We start from the raw sequence: 21,571 nt of genomic DNA, 5'->3' as shown, positions 1-21,571 counted from the left end.
ATACTGAATGCTTGCTTATCCTTCATCCTAGGAAAGAGAACCCAGATTATTAAGACTTAGATAGGACCTAGGTGATCAAAGTGTTTAGAGGTGGTGGAATTCTTTTCTTCAGACAAAATCTTTCAGAGAAGCCCAAATGTTACAGATCAGAGCATAACCTATGAACCCCTGGATTTTTCAGAGCACAGTTAGAAAATCATAAATTTAATTCAACCCCTTTTAAAGATGAGAAAGTAAGGCTGAGTAGGTTGTCAAAGGCCACAGACATGGCAGCAGCTTTGGGACAAGAATCTGAGAAACTTTTTCCAAGTATCTCTTCATTCAGAATCCTGAAGACAGGAGACAATGAAAATACCTTAAGATTGTTTCCTAACCTAATGTTCTCTGTGTTGCAAAAATGATCAGGGATGAATAGATTATAGAGAACAAAAAAAAAGAATCCTCCCAGGGTTTAAGTAGCTTCTGACATCAAACATCCTTTGTGTTCTCTTCTTGAAGGAATAGTAGTGACTTTTTCTTCTCAAAAGCAACAATAATGCCATGTTTTTAAACTGCTGCTGCTGCTGCTAAGTCGCTTCAGTCGTGTCCGACTCTGTGCGACACCATAGACGTCTGGCAGCCCACCAGGTTCCCCCGTCCCTGGGATTCTCCAGGCAAGAACACTGGAGTGGGTTGCCATTTCCTTCTCCAGTGCATGAAAGTGAAAAGTGAAAGTGAAGTCGCTCAGTCGTGTCCGACTCTCAGCGACCTCATGGACTGCAGCCTTCCAGGCTCCTCCATCCATGGGATTTTCCAGGCAAGAGTACTGGAGTGGGGTGCCATTGCCTTCTCCTACCACTCCTCTAAAGTTATTGATAACACATAATATAAACACCTAACATAATATAAATATAAATTGAATTTTAATATTGGGTTCATTTTTGATGATATTAGACTGTGGAGCATCTAGAATCTGCCATGTATAGGGCACTTAATAACTGTCTTTGATGATAGGGAGTCATTTTCATGAACTGTTCTCAGGTGGATCACATATAAATTTGATGTACTGAGTTTTACCTTCCTGACTCCTTGAGGAGGAAGTGTGAATGCTGCAGCTTGATCTTGAGTTGAAAGAATAGAATGCAGAGCTATCACTTTATATCTGAAAGTTAAAATCATAGTTCTTAGCAAGAGTTTCTCTTTAGAAGACACTGCAAAGAATAACAAAATTTATTTGCAAATAGGAAGCAATTTAAAAATGTTTTATTATGAAAAATTTTAAACACACACAAAAGTTCTGAGAATAATATATATATACTCATTGATGAGAAAAAATTTAATATGAATTATATGAATGTAGGGTTTAAAGAATTTTAAAAAATATATTCTGATGCCAAAGTGATAATGATAACAGCAGTAATAAACTATATGAAAACAAACACAGTAAAGAGCCAGCTCAGTCTGTGTGGATGATAAGCTGCAGTGCTGTTGGGGTTTTGCACCGTCCCACGGGGTGGGGAGGGGAGTCACCATCTTATTCTTAACTATAAGTTTCCCTCTGCTAAATCATATTAAAAAAATAAAACAAATGTAGAAAAAGTACCTAAAATTTTTAGTAGATAAAATGCTATAACAGAAAGTTAAAATAAGAATTGCTTTGTCATGGACAATTTTAAATAAAGGTGAAAAGACTTTGAAAGCTCTGATCAAGAATTTTAATGTACAAAACACTGCTCTATTTTAAAACTACCAGGAATATAATGAAGATCTGTAGTTACCGTTCTGAAAAAAATCTTCTGTCAGTTGATAAGAGATCATACAACTGTTGAATGTGAGCAAGGCCTGGTAAAAAGATCAGTACTGCTCCTTCAACATTTTTGAACTGAGGACTTCTGTCTGAAATTTTTTGAAAGATACAGTATTCAAAAATAAGGAACAGCATATAAAATATTAATAAAACATCTCCAGTTAGTAGAAAAGTTTTATCAAAACAAATGGAGACACATTAGAAATAGGTACATACCTAAATATGTAAGAAGTTCCAAAATGAGATCCAGGTTGATTTTATGAGGATTCATGTAGAGGATAGCATGCTGTGTGCGACTGCTATACTTTTGGTAAAATGGATTTAAATCAGCACTTGTTCCAGTCTGAACTGGGATGTATTCCTAAAAGAAACATAATAGGAAAAACCTGAACAAAAATATGAAGTAAAGACAAGGAAGGAAAAAACGAGCTACTTGCGTTTATTTAAATCTATATTTTTCTGTCACCATTATTTCATTAAAATATAGCAAGAATACAATTTTTAACAGTATTAAAGTATGATAAAATTTCATCTCTATCCTATTAATTTCACCCAGCCCCCTGAAGTACAGCAAAACTTTTAATCTTGGCATGTAAACACTTAAAGAAATGAAGAAAAACAGAATAATGGCTGCACTGTTCTGTGGCAACTGAAAAGCAGGCCAAGAGTTCGTGATAACTTTACTAAGTAATTTACACCTGCCTCATTCTAGATTCTACTTTGGTTGCTGAGTTCCAACTATCTCCTTTGAAATACTACCTTTAATTTTTTGACGTCTTTCTTTTGTTTCTAATCTCTGTTTCTACAGTTTTAAGAAGATTTTAGTTTTTGCTTCCTTGATTTATCTGCTTAATTAAAAGATTGACTAAATTTGTCCATTAGATGAATGAAATATTGTAGATACAGTGAAAACATGTAAATAGTACCACTGGTCAAAATGCAGGAGCATAGCTTTTGTGATATTCCTAAAATTATGTCATTCAGACTAAACTAACTCTCTATGAAGAACTGTGCTTCCCTGGATGGCTAATGCCAGCACAAAGGCTCTTAAGAAAACCAGTGGCAGGGATCTAGACTCTGGGCCTGCGCCAGCCAATTTAAGGTGTTGAGATAAAGCAAATATCATAAACCAAACAGTAAGTAAAAACAGTAAAAGAGTCAATAAAACAAAGATTAAAGAAATTATCTTTAAAATTTGCTCATAATCGTATCTGTTATTCCTCTAACAAAATGTATTTGAATGCACTGTGCCAGCCACATGACTTTAAAACTCTTATGGTAGTTTGTGCCTTGGATATCATCATCAGATGTCTTTTAAAATGTTTTCTTCTTACCTGATACTTTTTTATTCCCCCTGCTTTGGTTGTAACATTAATGGTTATTTCTTCTTCCTCCTCCAGAAATTTCTGACAATATTCTGAGTCTTTCTCCAGTACAAAGCCTGTTTCCTCTATTATATCTTCAAGATGAAAAACCTGCACAGATGAAGGCATATCAACAGTGAGCTCAAATTCATTTCAGTAAATATCATCTTAAAGAGAACAAGGGATTGCTAGCTTCCTGAATGTTACCACATGCTAATTAGAATATTATGAAAAAAACAATTTTTCTGCATTATTTGGGAATGAAGAACTTGCCTGATATAGATGTGTATCTGTCCCTAGCAGTTCTAGGACAAAGTACATTATGATGTATATTTTTTACATGTGAAAATCAATTTAAAGATTGTTTATCAGCTGAACCAAAAGGGCAAACATTGAGAATAGAAGAAAGCTTCAAAGACAAATCCCCCTCAATTTGAGGGATGGGTGGAAAGTTCAGTTCAGTTGCATCCAACTCTTGGCGACCCCACGGACTGCAGTACGCCAGAATTCCCTGTCCATCACCAACTCTTGAAGCTTACTCAAACTCATGTCCATCGAGTCGGTGATGCCATCCAACCATCTCATCCTCGTTTGTCCCATTCTCCTCCCGCCTTCAGTCTTACCCAGCATCAGGGTCTTTTCCAATGAGTCAGTTCTTCACATCAGGTGGACAAAGTGCTGGAATTTCAGCTTCAGCATCAGTCCTTCCAATTAATATTCAGGACTGATTTCCTTTAGGATGGACTGGTTGGATGTCCTTGCAGTCCAAGGGACTCTCAAGAGTCTTCTCCAACACCACAGTTCAAAAGCATCAATTCTTCAGCGCTCAGCCGTCTTTATACTCCAACTCTCATATCCGACTTCCACATGGTGGAAAAGCAGTTCCTTATTGTTAGGCAGTGACCCCAATCTGGATGTAGATTTGGCTTTGCTATAGAACTGTGTTTTATGCTGTGTACCTGAGGTATGTCATTCAGCACAATCCTTCCAGTCCACCCAAGCTTAGTCAAGGCAGCTCAACTATCTGATTCCCAAGGCCAGCTCCAGGTCCTCTCTTGGCTTGCATTACCTTAGGAATAGTTCTAGGCTCAGACTTAAGGGGGAGAAGGCAATGGCACCCCACTCCAGTACTCTTGCCTGGAAAATCCCATGGACAGAGGAGCCTGGTAGGCTGCAGTCCATGGGGTTGCTAGGAGTTGGACACGACTGAGCGACTTCCCTTTCACTTTCATGCATTGGAGAAGGCAATGGCAACCCACTCCAGTGTTCTTGCCTGGAGGATCCCAGGGATGGGGGAGCCTGCTGGGCTGCCATCTATGGGGTTGCACAGAGTCAGACACGACTGAAGCGACTTAGCAGCAGCAGCAAACTTAAGGGCCTATCTTCTGGGGACACTCACTGGTGGGCACGTAGTTTCTGTTTACATAGGCATTATTAAAAAAACTTACCTCAACAGGATAACTTCTTCCGGAAATTCTCAGAATAGGGCAGTGTGTGAAATAGGTAGAAAACTTTTCACAGTCTACAGTGGCACTCATGAGAATCAAATGTAAATCAGAACGTTTCTGTAAAATTTCCTTCAAGATAATTAGTAGGAAGTCTGACTGGACACTTCTCTCATGAACCTAGTATAAAGAGAATAAAAAAAAACAGTCATATATAAGGTCTGTGTGTGTTATTTGCTCAGTCGTGTTCAACTCTTTGCAACCCCATGGGCTGTAGCCCACCAGGCTCCTCTGTCCATGGAATTCTCCAGGCAAAAATACTGGAGGGGTTGCCATTTCCTTCTCCAGGGAATCTTTCCAACCAAAGGATCATCCTCAGGTCTCCTGCATTGCAGGCAGATTCTTTAACATTTGAGCCACCAGGGAAGCCCTTACATAATAAGGTCTATTAAGAAGTTAAAACAATCAGACCTTCAAATCTACTAAAAGTTAATCAATATTTACATACAGTCAATACATAGAGAAGGTGAGAGAAGCTGTGTTTCAAATGAGGTAGATCTTCCAAATTGAAAATAAAGTCACCCTCTTTAAAACTGAAGTCAGTAAAAATCAGCATATAATGAACAAGATTAGCTATGATAGTAAGACTCTTACCTTAGGAGATAGTCTATAACTGTTCAGCTGATAAGATTAAAGTATCTCCCAAATTTCACTCAGAAGCCAGTGTAATGCTTAAAAGCTCTGCCACTAATATATAATTGAACAGACACAAAACTGCAGCAAGACAGATCGTTTATACACTTTTCTGCAAAGGGGGAATTATTTTAGTATGAATCTGACAGGTTCTATCAACTGCCTAAAAAATGGGTTTTATGCTTTTCGAACAGATGCATTTTAGGGATGAGCACTGTAAACTTGCTAAAGAGCATTAAAACATGGGATGTTGTCAGAACTTAGTATCTGCTGGATGTACTAGTCTATATTGCCATTTGCTGTACTGGATTTATTTCTACCCCATTTTATTTCTTGAGATTTAAAGCAGCATACAAAAGATAGAATACATTGAGATAACAAAAACTAAAACAGGTTTGATCAACAAAAATTAAAATAGGTTTGATCATTTTGCGTGGAAGGGAGGCAATAGTGGTTAAATGTTCAGACTCTGGAATTGCTTGCTTAGGCTTAATTCTTCTTGGCTTGATCAATTAAAATATGACTTTGGGAAAGTTATTCAAATATCCCTGGGCCTATTTCTTCTTCTATAAAACAATACAAATTTCATAGAGTGATTGGCTATCAGAGGAGATCAACAAATAGTACTCAGCATTGTGCTAGATGCTGGGGAATAATGACTGAAATAGTCATTTCAGAGTTTATAGCCTTATAATTGGATTCTGTATAGAATGGCTTGAAATTATATATGAAGGGCAACTATTTTGGTTTTTTTTCAGTCTAATATTCTTTTTTGGTTTTGTTTTATATATATATATTTTATATATGTTTATATATATATATTTTTTATTGGAGTTATAGTTGATTTACAATGTTGTATTAGTTCCTGCTGTACAGCAACGGGTAGCTAATTCAGGTGGTCAGGAAGGCTGCTAAGAGGGAATTGATATCTATGCTGAGAACTGAAATGAGTTTTTAAAAAAGGAGGAAAGAACAGTATGAAAAAGGGAGAGAAGTGGTCATGGGACATAACTTGTGCAAAATCATGGAGGACAGTGGGATCATACTACATTTCAAGAAATGATGCAACAAAAATAATGCCTTGAGCATGAGATGAGGAATGGGCAAGAGACAGAGAGGGTGAGGTGCTCAGTAATCTGTTCATATGAGGTCTCGTAAACTCTGTTAAGAAGCTGAGACTTTATCCTAATGAGTCAGGATAGTGAGTAAGATATTTTAAAGTAGGGGCATCATGTGGTTTGAACTTTGTTTTAAAAAAGGTAACTCTAGCTATAATGTGAAGAATGTAGAAGAGAACAAAACAGAAAGTAGGCAGTTTAATTAGAAGCTTATTAAGTAATTAAATAACATAATGGTAGCATATATGAGGGCAATGCCAGTAAATACAGAGAGAAGTATATGAATGAGAGAAGTATTCAAAAAAATTCAACAAAGTCCAGGTGACCTGATTTAGAGGATATGCAAGAAAGAAGGAATAATTTTGGATATTTTTACTTTACTGGTTTGATCAGGATATTATCTGAAGCTTGAGAGAAATATTTTCTGATAGATGAAACAGATCTGGGGAACCTCCTCAAATAGATGGTAATTCATACAGGTATCATTTTTTAAAATTTATTTTTTGCTACACTGCTCTGCATGTGGGAACTTAGTTCCTCAAGCAGGGATTGAACCTGTGTCCCTGCAGTGGAAGCATGGAGTCTTAATCACTGGATTGCCAGGGAAGTCCCCAAATATTGATTTTTTAAAAAAGAAAATTTTAAATGAGGATAAGACATAAAATGTATACTTTATTAAGTACATTTTAGAGAGGTGGGCAAAAAGATTGGCTGTAAACATAACAGCTGCCAGAGGAAAAGCTGCATAACTCTCACACTGACCATAAACTAAAACAAATCACACAACTATTCCTAATAAGAAAGTCAGAGTATCATCCTAAACATCTTCATAAAGAAGCTCCTGAATAATATAACGAGTTCTGTCCCAGCATCTCTTTCATCATTATATTTAACATGATAATGAATTTCACTGGGTTTTCTCTTATTGTACTGTTCAGTAAGAGGCTGAGAGTATCACACTGAAGCACAGTTCAGTAAATCAGGTCTACAGACTGCTATTAATAATACAAAACCATCAAAGAACAGCTCCCTGCAGTTGGTCTAACTTTTAAATTAGGATTCATTCTGATATATATTTACTAAACAAACTTCCCTGGTGATTCAGACAGTAAAGAATCTGCCTGCAATGAGGGAGACCTGGATTTGATCTCTGGATTGGGAAGATCTCCTGGAGAAGGGAATGGCAACCCACTCCAGTACTCTGGCCTGGAGAATTCCATGGACAGAGGAGCCTGGCGGGCTACAGCTCATGGGGTCTCAAAGAGTTGGACACAACTGAGTGACTCACACATACACAGTTTTTTAATAATTTGGAGTTCCCAGAAAAACTACTGGCTGATGCAAATATTTCATCTTAACTAACAGAAAAAAATTCTCATTATAAACAGACAAATTAGCATTGTAAGTTGATTCTTGACGATACTGCTAAAATCCAGGTATTAACAAACATGGCTACACCCATCACTGCCAGGAGCAGTTACCCACGCTAAGTCACTTCCGTTGTGTCCGACTCTGTGTGACCCCATAGACGGCAGCCCACCAGGCTTCCCCATCCCTGGGATTCTCCAGGCAAGAACACTGGAGTGGGTTGCCATTTCCTTCTCCAATGAATGAAAGTGAAAAGAGAAAGTGAAGTCGCTCAGTTGTGTCCGACTCTTAGCGACCCCATGGACTGAAGCCTACCAGGCTCCTCCATCCATGGGATTTTCCAGGCAAGAGTACTGGAGTGGGGTGCCATTGCCTTCTCCGAAGTTACCCATGGGCATGCTCAATCGAGCTGCCATACATCCTCTTTCTTTCTCTTGAATTTCTATCACTTACCTATTACCGAAATATTGTATTTAAAAACATCTTAAGCTGAACTAGTACAACAACAGGAAAATGGTTAAATAAATTATGGGATATCCAAATAACACACTTCTATAAAGCTATTAAAAAATGGTATTTTTGCAGACTAATGATGTGAGAGAATTATAAAGTGAATATACAAACTATAAAAAAATACATATATAAATGTACAAATGGCAACATTAATTTTTTTCTGAATCATGAGACTACAGATAATTTTTATTTTCATTTTTGTATCTCTCTATACTTCTAATACTTACTAACCAAAAGGAGGAAAATAACCCAGTAATCTATATTTAATATATTAATTAAAAATCTGTTAATTAAATCTATTAATTAAAAATCAAAGAATGAACTTTCACTAATGCCTTCTGAACTTGGTGAATTAAATTCATAAAAACTTTACATCAGGGAAAATTGAAAAAAAATTTTAAATAACTAAAATGCTATATATATAATTTCTTCAAAAAATTATGTACAAAGCAAATCAGTTTAACACACACTAACTGATAAGAGATGTCTGCAGCCAGCTTCCCTAGGCTTGAACTCCTAGCTACAGAACTTACTGACTGTATGAACTTGAGTAAGCTATATAAACTCTGTGTGCCTCAGTTTCCTCAACTTTAAAATAGGGATAATAATATCTATTTCTTTTGATTAAATGAAGGATTGCTGGAAGGATTAAATGAAGTTGTATACATGAAGTCCTTAGAATAGCCCCTGGCATACAGCAAATGTTCTACAGTATTTGTTAAATGTATCAATTAGCATGAGACCTGTTTGTTAGAGGAAATTAACTAATTACATGTAAAGTGCTTGGCATTTAGTAAAAATGAAGAAAATGTTACCTAGTATTAGAAGTAACATCTTTTTAACACAAAAATGTTCAGAATCATTTCCTGAACATACAGCGATAGAATCTACTCACCTCATCTACAATAACATGAGACACATTTGTTAGGAGACCATCTTCTTGAAGTTTTCTTAGCAGAACCCCTGTTGTACAATAGAGTAACCTGGTAGATTCACTAGCACGAGACTCCATCCGGATCTGATATCCACACAAAGAATTCTGAAGGGAAAACACAGAGCCAAGACTGGATTCTCACAAATGATCTGGGAAATAAGCTTTAGAGACTGAAGTACAGGTGCTGGCCCTGCTCCTATATGGAGCAGTCTAAGTAAATCTGTTTAGTGCCATTTATTACTTTCCTATGTTTTCAATTATACCAAACTATAAAATTTGTTTTGGCAACTTAAACAAGAAAAAACTTTTTTCAGAATTTTGAAACAAAAAGCTGTTCTCCTGCTTTGAGTACCATTAACATGATTATGGAAATATTAATAGATTTAATCAATTTCTTATGAAATTATCTTGGAGCAAAATATTGAGGTGCTCAGGAACAGAATTTTAGATCTGCTCCTACAACTTAAGTCTACTCTTCTATCAAGATCTCATAAAAGCTGCAACCATTAAAAACCAGTGGTGCCTGATGAGAATCCTGAAGTCACTTCTATTTCCATCACATTTTCTTTCTTACTCCTTCAGTCATTCCTTTGCTGTGTTTGTAAACATGTCTGTCATCCCCTTAATTTAAATTCCTTATAAGACAGAAATTGTGCCCTTTGTCCCCTTACATGTCATAAGAGAATCCAGAAAAATTTGCACATAAAATTTTAATGAAGGGTTATCTAACTTAAAGATAAACAAAAATGTTAAGTACCTATCTAGAAAGAACAATTCAAAGCATAATTAAATTGAATTACATGAACTTGTAATTCATTATATTTGGTTCTAAACCAATTTTATTAATTTCTACATTTTGCAGTCACTCTGGTTAAGGTTTGGCCAGTTTTGTGTACACTTTTATCCCCAAACACAGGACAACAGGTATTTTAAGTTCCTTTTTCTATTTTTTTTTTATATATAGGATTTGAAAATAGTCTGATATAGTCTTCTATATTGTTTTTTTGCTTCTGTTCATTGAGCTAATGAAAATCATTCAGGAATATATCCTACAGAAAAGATTTCCAGATACTGAGATATCTGGTATTACAATTTACCTGTATGTATTTATATTCTTTGAATGGTCAACTTAGTAACGTAATATATTGGAGTACTCAATTATTAAAGTGAATATATTTTTCCTTTTACATGAGAATTTTAATGATAATTACTTACAATCCTTTTCCTATAAAGGAGAGTGGCATATCATACCTATCAAAGAAAACATGAAAAGCACTTGAGATGTGCTATTGAACAAACAGTATTGGTCAAAATTCATATATGGTACAGGTTCCATTTGGATCCCAAGAGCACAGGTAAGTAATGTCATATCACCATTCTCTGAGGTAGAGTTGAACATTTTACCTTTCCTCCAGGTCCATTTTCACAGCCCAATTCATCACACACTCTTGTGGCTAGACTCACTGCTGAGATTCTTCGGGGCTGGGTGCAGACGATGTTACATTTAGTTGTTCCCCACTCATTCAGGAGCAGATCTTCTAAGAGAAAATGTGGCACTTGAGTACTTTTACCACTCCCTGTTTCACCTGCCACCACCACAACCCGGTGCCTTTTAAGAGTTTCAACAACTGAACTCCTGTGTTTAAACACAGGTAACTGTTGCCTTTCCTTTAGAAGTCTCTGGTACTTAGGTGTGCTTTGCAACTTTCTAAAGAGGTTTCTAACAGGTTCCAAATCTTCCACCTTTTCTGATTCCAAGGACAGTGCAGAAAAATCCTCATCAGAAACTAAATTTTCCCAAGATTCCTCAGGATCTTCAGAGTTTTCTCTCTTATTTTCAGAATGCTGTTGTTGCTGTTGCTGCTGCTGTTTCAGTTTATTCAGAAGTTTGGCAATAAAAAGGTCACGTGGTTTATTGGTTTCCATTTTATTTAATTCTTCCTTTTTCTTTTCCGCATCACTCCATTCTAGCCAAACATCTCGGTAAGTAGGAGGAAGCAACTGATGAACTGACTATAAAGGAAAAAAATAGTAATACGTTGTGTTGACTAATTACTGGATACCAAAATTCAATAGGTTAGAAATGAAAAGAATAGCTATTGCTTCTTAAAATAGCTCTTAAACTAGTAGGTTACTACCGTATTTTAATAAAAGATATACAGCATATCTGGAGTAGGAAATGGTAACCTGCTCCAGTATTTTTGCTTGGAAAATTCTATGGCCAGAGGAGGCTAGTGGGCTATATATAGTCCATGGGGTCACAAAGAGTAGACATGACTGAGCGCACACATACATGCATATGATGCAAATCTATAAACAGCATATATATTCAGGCTTCTGGACTTACTAGCTGTGTGACCTTGGGCAAGTAACAACTTCTTGGTGTCTTAGTTTCTAAATTTGTAAAATGGGGCTAATAATTATACCTCCTTTATATGCATACTCTGAGGTAAACTTTCAGTTAATCAAACACAATGCTTATTCTATGCTATGCTAAATCACTTCAGTCGTGTCCAACTCTGTGCGACCCCATAGACAGCAGCCCACCAGGCTCCGTCTGTAGCCTACCTGGCTCCTCCCTCCACGGGATTCTCCAGGCAAGAACACTAGAGTGGGTTGCCATTTCCTTCTCCAATGCATGAAAGTGAAAAGTGAAAGTGAAGTCGCTCAGTCGTGTCCGACTCTTAGCAACCCCATGGATTGCAGCCTAACAGGCTCCTCCGTTCATGGGATTTTCCAAGCAAGAGTACTGGAGTGGGGTGCCATTGCCTTCTCCGAGTGCTTATTCTCGAACACAATAAACTATTAAACACATGTTTATTATTTATTCCTATAGTGGTGCTATTTCCCTGGTGGCTCAGAGGTTAAAGCGTCTGCCGGGAATGTGGGAGACCTGGGTTCGATCCCTGGGTCGGGAAGATCCCCTGGAGAAGGAAATGGCAACCCACTCCAGTACTCTTGCCTGGAGAATCCCATGGAGGGAGGAGCCAGGTAGGCTACAGTCCATGGGGTCACAAAGAGTCAGACACGACTGAGTCACTTCACTTCACTTCATAGTGGTGCTATTTAAATATGTAGATGATCCACAAAGCATTTCTCAAAGTCCCCGCTGAGATTCTATTTGTATATTACAAGTCAAAGTATTTTACTTTGAACTCCATTGGATGGAATCTAAGTTATCCTGCCTCTGTTTTATTAAGAGCCCACAATTATTTTTGAAACATTGACAGTCATTTCCATCAATTAAGCTTACCTTATGATACCTTATTTTGCAAAACAAGGGAAATAAAGACATTAAGAACTTTTACTGAGAGAAAATGGAAAAGAATTATTATTTGGAATTCCACTTAATCAGTGTCTAAATTTTCAGTAGTTCTAATTCACCAGGAAGAAAGATATACACGTTTATTACAAAGAGAAAATGTTGACAATACTCCCAACCAAAAAAAAAGAGCATAGTGTTCTCTTAAAAGTGCTCTCTTCAGTAATACTTATTTTCATCCTTCCTTAAACTGGAAGCTTTAGTCGATATAACCTAAAAGTGAAAACTGGAACCAATGTCTTATATTTTAAAGTCGAGAGACAATATAACGTTAAAGGAAAACAATTGTTTAAAAACTCTCCTTAATTCAATCACTCTAGCACAGTTTTTTAATCTTTAAATCAGTGTAGCTTGCAAAGCTGGACCAAATGGTTCAGTGCCTCTGGTCCAAGGAGAGAAAGCTTGAACTATGTTTGGAGATGAGACAAAGTCAAAATTATAAATAAGCAAGAAACAAGGACTACTCAGAAGCAGCATTCAGTGAAGAGAAAACTGGCACAAAGGGCCACGATTAAATACTCCCTTCCACATGCAGATAGTTTTATGTTGACAAAATACACCCATTACTCCACAAATGAATTTTGAGACACTTGGATCTATAAAAACTTACCTGCCCTTTCACTAAACGATAAAGAGCTAAAGTAGCTCCCAGGTGCTGAGCCTGCATACCGTCCTCTGTTAAGATCGTAGGGCACACGACCAGGACATCATCTTCAGACTTGATTACCCTCACCCTAAAAGAAGCCAAAGACATTTTAAAATAAAATTGATGAAGTAAAAATGGTCAGAATCCCATTAACACTGAACTGTAGTTTACGTTATTTATATTAAATATTCTCACAGAAAACACTATATTAATACTAGCTAATGATTTATAGGCACTATCAACCTAGAGACGTGGAACCAGCTTCCTGAACACCTACTTAACTCATAAGAAAAAAAGTATCTTCATCTTAGATTTTTCTAAAAGTTCACTCAGTTAACCAAAAACATACCTACATTTCCAGTATCTACCTACTGCAACTTTTTCAAAGGAAGGATTTGGACTCTTGGGAAGATTCTTCCTGACCCAATCGATCAGAAACTGTTTGGGAGATTTTCCAGTCCAGCTTCGAGCAGTATAGTCAAAATTTCTTACATCATGAGGTTCTTTCTTTTTCTCTAAAATGACAAAGATTGGTTCTTTAAAAATGCTTATGTAGTAATACAGAATATCTTTTGAAGGATTAAAGTTCTCTCACTTTTGGGAACAGATTTTTTTTAAGAGAATAGGTGAGAAAAGGACGGACAGACCTGATTCGAGCAAGGGAAAGGCTGGCCTAAAAGGAGATAATAGGATGAGCAAAGTCATGGAGCCATGAAACAATATATGTTTTAAGAATGATACAGCTGTAGTACATAGCTGGGAGAATAAGGTGGAAAGGCAGACTGTGGCAGAATGCAAAGGATCGTCAGTGCCATAATAGAAGGTTTGAACTTGTTAACTGATTAACATTTTTAACCAGAAACTCATATTTTGATCTGTGTTACAGAAAGATAATTCTGGCAGGAGTCTGAACTGGAGAGAGATGAGGCTGAAGCCAGATGTTGGTAATCACAAAATGCTAAACAAATTATTATAATTATTACTTTTCCAAGAAAGTATGTGGAAGTGTAACTTTACTGCCATCTTTTGTAGTTTGTTGGAATACAAAGTTAATACAATTTCTCAATTATATAGTCCTTGATGTTTTACTATTTACAAATTACACTTTGGAACACTCTCCCTTCATTTTACCTTTTTCTTCTTCAGGAGCAGCTGCAGACTTTTCAAATAAATTAAAGTTCAAAGCACTTTCTCCTTCTGTGACTACAGGAGGCTTCTTTCTTTCATTCTGTTGGTATGAAATCTTTATGGCTGGATTGAATACTGGATGATCTTCTAAAGTTTCCATTTCTACCAAAAAAAATGATGCTTATTTTGTTTTTATTCATATTTGTTTTTCATGCCTTTTTACTCTGCAATTTTTTTTAAAAAACATTGCTTCTTTTTCCTTCCTACTAGGAATTTGTGCTAGAAGTTCAAGGCAATTTATTTTCACATTATATATTAACATTTTTAGAACAAATCACTTAACAGATGTAGAAGGCCAGGAAAAACATCTTCACTAAAAGTAAATTCTCATGGAATTATATTCACCTCTCCTTCTTGAGTGGAGATAGTGTTTTATGGTGTACACTTCAGGTTAACTAACTATGGCTGTAGGCCAAATCCAGCCCCGCTACCTATTTCCATATGGTCTGTGAGCTAAGGATGATTTTTACATCTTTAACTGGTTGAAAAAGATAAAAGGAAGAAATATTTGGTGCCATGTGAAAATTATATGAAATTTCAGCATCCATAGACTTTTGTGAAAACATAACCATTTGCTTATGTCTTGTATATGGCTGCTTTTATGCTGTGGTAGCAGAGTTGAGTAATCATAACAACCTGTAAAACTTAAATTTACTATTTGGCTTGTTGCAAAAGTTTGCCAACCCCAAGTGTAAACTGTTAGGAAAGAGAAGACATACAAAAAAGAGGCAACTACCATCCTAGGAAAGCCAATAAAAAAGACATATTAATACATCTAAGAATTTTAAAGTGTTTACCTCTTTGAAATTTCCTTATTTTCTCTTGAGCCTCTTTTTGGCCTTGCTTGTTCTTTTCTAGTTTAAAGGCAGCTGCTTGCTCTTTTGCATCCAGAAGTTTAGCTGCAAGGTGCAAGTACCTTTCATTCTGGTGTTCCAAATAAGATGATGACAAAGAAACGAAGAGCAAGATTAGTTTATCTACTGGCAATGTATTGTATCAAAACCTGTTATCTTTTGATCTTATTCTTCAGTCCAACAAATCTTTTAGCAATTTTTCATAGAGAAATAATACAAACGCGCAAATCTGTAGGTACACAGATGTTCACTGCAGTACTGATTGAAAAGGAAAACTGGAAATCAAGGGTGGTATGCTCTACAGAGAAAACTAGTCATTGGGGGGAAAAGTCAAGAAGCAATAGAATGAGGGTAATGCAAAGAACTGACTCACTAGAAAAGACCCTGATGCTGGGAAAGATTGAAGGTGGGAAGAGAAGGGGACGACAGAGGATGAGATGGTTGGTTGGTATCACTGACTCAATGGACATGAGTTTGAGTAAGCTTTGGGAGTTGGTGATGGGACAGGGAAGCCTGGCGTGTTGCAGTCCACAGGGTTGCAAAGAGTCGGACATGATGAGCAACTGAACTGAATTGAATCCAAATGGAGAAACTTACTTGACATGTTAAATAAAATAAGCAAACTATGGAATAAAATGTAAGTATGAGCTCACTTCTGTAAAAAGAAAAGTTACTTTTACACGTTTTATAAATATATGGATTTAAAGGACTGCATATGCAATAGTACAAGACACTCGCAGCCATAAAACCAAAATAAAACCGAAGCAACGTTGTAACAAATTCAATAAAGACTTTATATAAAAAACAAAAATACACTTTTCTGAAAGCTGCTGCTGCTAAGTCACTTCAGTCGTATCTGACTCTGTGCGACCCCATAGATGGCAGCCCACCAGGCTCCTCCGTCCATGGGATTTTCCAGGCAAGAACACTGGAGTGGGTTGCCATTGCCTTCTCCATTTCTGAAAGCTACCTTCCTATAATCTCTATCTTATGGAAGACAGTCAGGGACATTACAAAAAAAAAAGGCCTCTGGAGAAAATGTGTATTATAAAATTTAACTCTGCTGAGCAAAAACCAAACAGAGAGCTAACCTCAAATTACTGGTTTTTCCTTTAGGTTAGGTTAATAAGAGATGGGAAGCATCAAAGCTCTGGGTAGAGAAGAGGGCATTAGCAGTGCTGCTATGAGACACAACCACTGAGTCGAGGGGAAAAGACACAACTAAGGAAGCACAATTCTGGGACCATTCTGTGTAGAAGCCGTCAGCAATAGAGTATAACAGACAGAAGGATTGGCTATCACCTCAATTTCACCCAAACCACACTCATTCTTTCAATCTTTCCTATCTGTGGCACTGATACCACCATCCCTCTGTTTACGAATCTCTTGCAGTCTTTGGCTTCTTAATTTATGTTCAGTAAATCAGCAATTTCTATTGATTCTTCCTTTAAATGTTTCTCTTCTAAGTTCCAATTTGGGGACCTCCCTGGTTGTCCAGGGGCTTCCCTGGTAGCTCAGTTGGTAAAGAATCTGCCTGCAAATCAGGAAACCCCAGTTCAATTTCTGGGTTGGGATGATCCCCTAGAGAAGGAATAAGCTACCCACTCCAGTATTCTTGGGCTTGAGACTGGGTTCGATCCCTGGCTTGGGCAGATCCCCATGGCAGCCCACTCCAGTATTCTTGCCTGGAGAATTCCATGAATAGAGGAGCCTGGCAGGCTACACTCCATGGTGTCGCGGAGAGTCGGTCACAACTGAGCGACTTTGACTTCATTGGCTGTGCAGAGGCTAGGACTCTGCACTTCTGCAGCAGGGGGCACAGGCTCAATCCTGGTCAGGGAAGCTCTGCATGCTGTGCAGTGTGCTCCCACCTCTCCCCCCAAAACTATACAAATTCCACTTTGGGACTTTATTATTTCACACCTGAGCAAGTGCAAGACTTAGCAAATGGCCTCCCTACCCTTTGCAAATCACATTAATCACTACTAAATTCGACCTAGAAAGTCAAATTCTTGTGGGTTACCTGCCTCCACACAGTTAGCGAGCCTTCATAATTAATAGGGAAAGTTATTTTTTTTTTTTTTTTTTAATTTTATTTATTTATTTGGCTGCTCCGGGTCCCAGTTGCAGCATGTGGGATCCAGCTCCCTGACCAGGGATTGAACCTGGGCCCCCTGCACTGAGAGCTCAGAGTCTTAGCCACTGGACCACCAGGGAAGTCCAGGAAAGTTCTTGAATTCATTTTCTGGGCATCAAAATTTTCTAGTCTCAGTTGAACTCACCTGTTTACTCCTATTTGCTAGTACTCACACATTTTATCCTGATTATGGTTTAATATGCAAAGGTCCTTTGCACAATTCCACTTCTGTACCCTTATTCACACTATTTCACCCATCTGGGCCATTTTCCCATTCCTTGTTGCCTATGCATACTTCATGCATCCTTCAAATCCCACTTCTTTTCAGTAAGGCTGACCAAATGCTCCAATTAGAAGAGACCTCTTTTTCTGAACCTCAAAATAACGTGTACTATCATAAATTGTTTTTGTTTTGTTACTTTAATACAGGCACATGCTTAAAAAAAAAACTCAAGAGGATACAGAAGAGTATAACCCACCCACTAATCCCAGCCCTACTCACTAGTAATAGCTTCTTGTGTATTTCTCCAGATGTCTCCTTTGCATACAAAAGGATGCAAATATATGTGTGTGTGAGTGTGTGTATGTATTCTTTTACTCAGCTGAGTTCATCATACTACACATCCTGTTGTACAACTTCCTTTCTTCCATTCTTAATCAACTTTATAAAGGTATTGAAAACATACCCATTTTAAGTGAATAAGTGAATGTGTTTGATAAATTTATAAATCCACATAACCATTATCATAAAGACATAAATCACTGCCATCATCCCCAAAAGTTTCCCCATCATGCCTAACAGTCAATCTCCTTCCTCCATCCGTGGGCTCAGACAACCACTGATCTGGTTTCCCTTACTAGAGATTGATTTTGCATAGATGACTTTTCTAGAATTTAATATAATGAAATTGTTCAGCATGTACTTATTTGTGAGTTTCCTTCTTATATAATGATTTCTAAAGCTGCTTACAGTGTTTGGCTGTTATTAATAAAACTGCTATGAATATTTGTGTACAAGCTTTTTTTTTTTTATGACATTTTCATTTTTATTGAGTAAATACCTAGGAATGAAATTGTTAGGTCATATGGTAAATGTATGGCTAACTTCATAAGAAAGTGACAGTTTTCCAAAGTAGTTGTACTCCTACAATCAGCGTAGGAGTGTTCGGTTGCTTCATATCCTCCCAACACTTGTTATTGCTGCTTCTGCTGTTAAGTCACTTCAGTCGTGTCCAACTCTGTGCAACCCCACAGACGGCAGCCCATCAGGCTCCGCCGTCCCTGGGATTCTCCAGGCAAGAACACTGGAGTGGGTTGCCATTTCCTTCTCCACTGAATGAAAGTGAAAAGTGAAAGTGAAGTCGCTCACTTAGAAGTCGTGTCCGACTCCTAGCGACCCCATGGATTGTAGCCTACCAGGTTCCTCCGTCCATGGGACTTTCCAGGCAAGAGTACTGGAGTGGGGTGCCATCGCCTTCTCCGACACTTCGTATTACTGATCTTTTAATTTTAGCCATTTTGATAGATGTATAGTAGTATTTCACTGCAGTTTTCATTTTCATTTTTCCCACAACTAGCAATGTTGAAGTTATTTTTACATGTTTATTGGACATCCAAATATCTGCTTTTATAAAATGCCTGTTGTCCTTTTACAACTTCTTTATAAATTCTAGATAGAAGTCTTTAATCAGATATATATATATTGTTATTTTCTTCCTACAACTTGATTTTTTTCACTTAATCTAATATTTTTAGTTTATCTTATGTAGGTTTTCTCTGTCCAGGCAAAGGCTTTCCTTTATAAAATAATGTGCTTTTTAAATTATCTGAATAATTTAGCATACTCTTAACACTTAATCATTTAAAAATATTTGGCGACTGTCTCTTTAGACGTGGGAGTGATGCAATAACATTTATTGAATGGTTATTTTGTGTCGTGTTTTCCCCTAAGTGTTGCATTATTTAACTCTCACATAAACCCTTAGAGATAACTATTTCTTCAATTTACAAATGAGGAAACTAAGTATTAGAAAACTTAAATATTTTGCGAGGAACATCCAACTAGAAGATCAATGCAAATTTCTACTCACAGGGTCAAATTTTTCCTCTTCTAAACTTTTAGAAGTCTCACTCTTTTCTTCATTTTGTTGTTCAGCATATCGCAAAATCCATTCTTTCATATTTACTTCCAATTTTTTTTCATCCTTTTTTGGCTAGAAAAAAAAAACAACAAATATCTGAAAAATCAAAATTAGAAAAAGATGTCAAAACTATCATCAAGTGTCACTGCTTTTATAATTTCTTTACACTCAGAAACAGTAGACACGTAAGTCTCAAAAATCATAGTGAAGGACAAATGAGTGGAACTCAACACTACTTTGTAAGTCTAAACTTACATAGTTCAAAGAATCCATTTACATAAAGAGGCAAAAAACTGACAGAACTGTGAAAAACCTGTATTATTCCTTAACAGTGGTTTTGTGCAGATGCTGTTTCCACAAATTTTTTTTTTAAGCTTTACTGAGGTCTGATACATTAACAATTGTACATATTATTGTGATTTAAACTATTTTATATATATATATATATATATATATATATATATACCCTCATCATTTTGATGAGTTTGGACATATGCTTATATCATGGATGCTAAAGCTGAAGCTCCAATACTTTGGCCACCTGATGTGAAGAACTGACTCATTGGAAAAGACCCTAATGCTGGGAAAGACTGAAGGCGGGAGAAGGGGATGACAGATGATGAGATGGATGGATGGCATCACCGACTCAAAGGACATGAGTTTGAGCAAGCTCTGGAAGTTGGTGATGGACAAGGAAGCCTGTTGTGCTGCAGTCCATGGGGTTGCAAAGAGCTGGACATGACTAAGCGACTGAACTGACTGATACACCCATGATACCATTACTACAACCAAGGTACTAAATGTACCTGTTACTTTCAAAAATTCTTGAGCGTTCCTCTGTGTGTGTGTGTGTGTGTGTGTGTGTGTGTGTGTGTGTGTGTATTGCTGTGGGGAGAGGCATGGTTGTGGTAAGAAAGCTTAACAAGAGATCTATCCTCTTAACATTTTAAAGTACACAATACTGTTCTGTTGACTACAGGCACTATGTTGAACAGCAGATATCTAGAATTTATTGATATTGCATAACTGAAAATTACCATTATGCAACATTTCCCCATTTGCCCCTTCTCCATTTAGCCCCTGGTAACTACCATTCTGTTTCTATGAACATGACTATTTTAGGTACTTCATGTAAGTGACATCATGTAATATTTGTCTTTCTGTGACTGGCTTATTTAACTCAGCATAATGTTCTCTAGGTTCACCCAGGTTCATAGATGTTTCATGATATGCACAGTATTTGTGTGTAATGCCCTAAGGAAGTACACCTTCCAGTATTAATGCCTTTCTGTAACCCCCTTCCACGAAGATTTTGAATTGGCCACATGACTTGCTTCAGCCAATGTGACATCAGCAACAGTGATACAAGCAGAGGCTTGATAAAAATTTGTACACTGGTGTTTACTATCTTGAGATACTTGCTCTTGGAAGCCAGATGTCAAGTAAGAAGTCTGACCATTCTAATATCAAAATGTAAGGGGAAACCTAAACTAATCATGTGGAGAGAGAGATGCCTTGCTAGCAAGATCCCAGCTGAGGCTCTAGTCATGTGAGTAAATAAACCATTTTGGATCTTCTAGCCTGAGGAGATACCTCTTGGATCAGACAAACTGCCTAGCTGAGCTCAGTCCAAACTGCAAAATCATAAGGAATAAAATGTTGGTTTAAGTCACTTCATTTTCGGGTGGTTTGTTATGTAGCAATAGATAACTGAAATGACAATGCTAATGAATTTGCCAAACCCATTAGACATTTTCAATGAGTAAAAACATAACGGCAACCTAATACTTATACTCTTATGAACTGTTACACATTTCACTCGATTTTATACTTTAAATGTTGAATTCTTAAATTACCATGATCTTAGGATCTTCTTCCCGCTTTTTGGTTTTAGGTTGCAATGGAGGTGAAATAGTGGCTTGCGTTTGAGGATACTGGAATTTTGGCCTACTTTTAGGTTGTTGCTCTTCAAATTCCTGACTGAATCCTTCAGGAAGCGCATCTTAAGAGAAATTGGGATAAAAATAATGTACATGATACAGAAAACATACAAATACTTATT

At 37.1% G+C, this 21,571-nt stretch overlaps 1 protein-coding gene across 1 annotated transcript in view; it reads right to left on the bottom strand.

Annotated features, from left to right (window-relative positions):
* Nucleotides 1-21,571, bottom strand: part of DHX29 (DExH-box helicase 29) — a 47,313-nt gene that overhangs the window by 13,861 nt on the left and 11,881 nt on the right. Inside the window, exons 5-17 of the mRNA NM_001206134.1 lie at nucleotides 21,366-21,511; nucleotides 19,459-19,581; nucleotides 15,175-15,301; nucleotides 14,321-14,479; nucleotides 13,539-13,704; nucleotides 13,154-13,277; nucleotides 10,626-11,234; nucleotides 9,183-9,326; nucleotides 4,599-4,775; nucleotides 3,121-3,261; nucleotides 2,003-2,147; nucleotides 1,758-1,875; nucleotides 1,057-1,141 (exon numbers count right to left, since the gene is read on the bottom strand). Of these exons, the coding sequence (NP_001193063.1) occupies nucleotides 1,057-1,141; nucleotides 1,758-1,875; nucleotides 2,003-2,147; nucleotides 3,121-3,261; nucleotides 4,599-4,775; nucleotides 9,183-9,326; nucleotides 10,626-11,234; nucleotides 13,154-13,277; nucleotides 13,539-13,704; nucleotides 14,321-14,479; nucleotides 15,175-15,301; nucleotides 19,459-19,581; nucleotides 21,366-21,511 (2,264 nt within the window). The remainder of the gene's footprint in view (nucleotides 1-1,056; nucleotides 1,142-1,757; nucleotides 1,876-2,002; nucleotides 2,148-3,120; nucleotides 3,262-4,598; nucleotides 4,776-9,182; nucleotides 9,327-10,625; nucleotides 11,235-13,153; nucleotides 13,278-13,538; nucleotides 13,705-14,320; nucleotides 14,480-15,174; nucleotides 15,302-19,458; nucleotides 19,582-21,365; nucleotides 21,512-21,571) is intronic.

The sequence above is a fragment of the Bos taurus genome, chromosome 20, assembly GCF_002263795.3.
Source record: "Bos taurus isolate L1 Dominette 01449 registration number 42190680 breed Hereford chromosome 20, ARS-UCD2.0, whole genome shotgun sequence".
Classification (NCBI taxonomy): domain Eukaryota; kingdom Metazoa; phylum Chordata; class Mammalia; order Artiodactyla; family Bovidae; genus Bos; species Bos taurus.
Note: the sequence above shows the minus strand (reverse complement) of the source record. Positions and strands in the feature narration are given on the sequence as shown.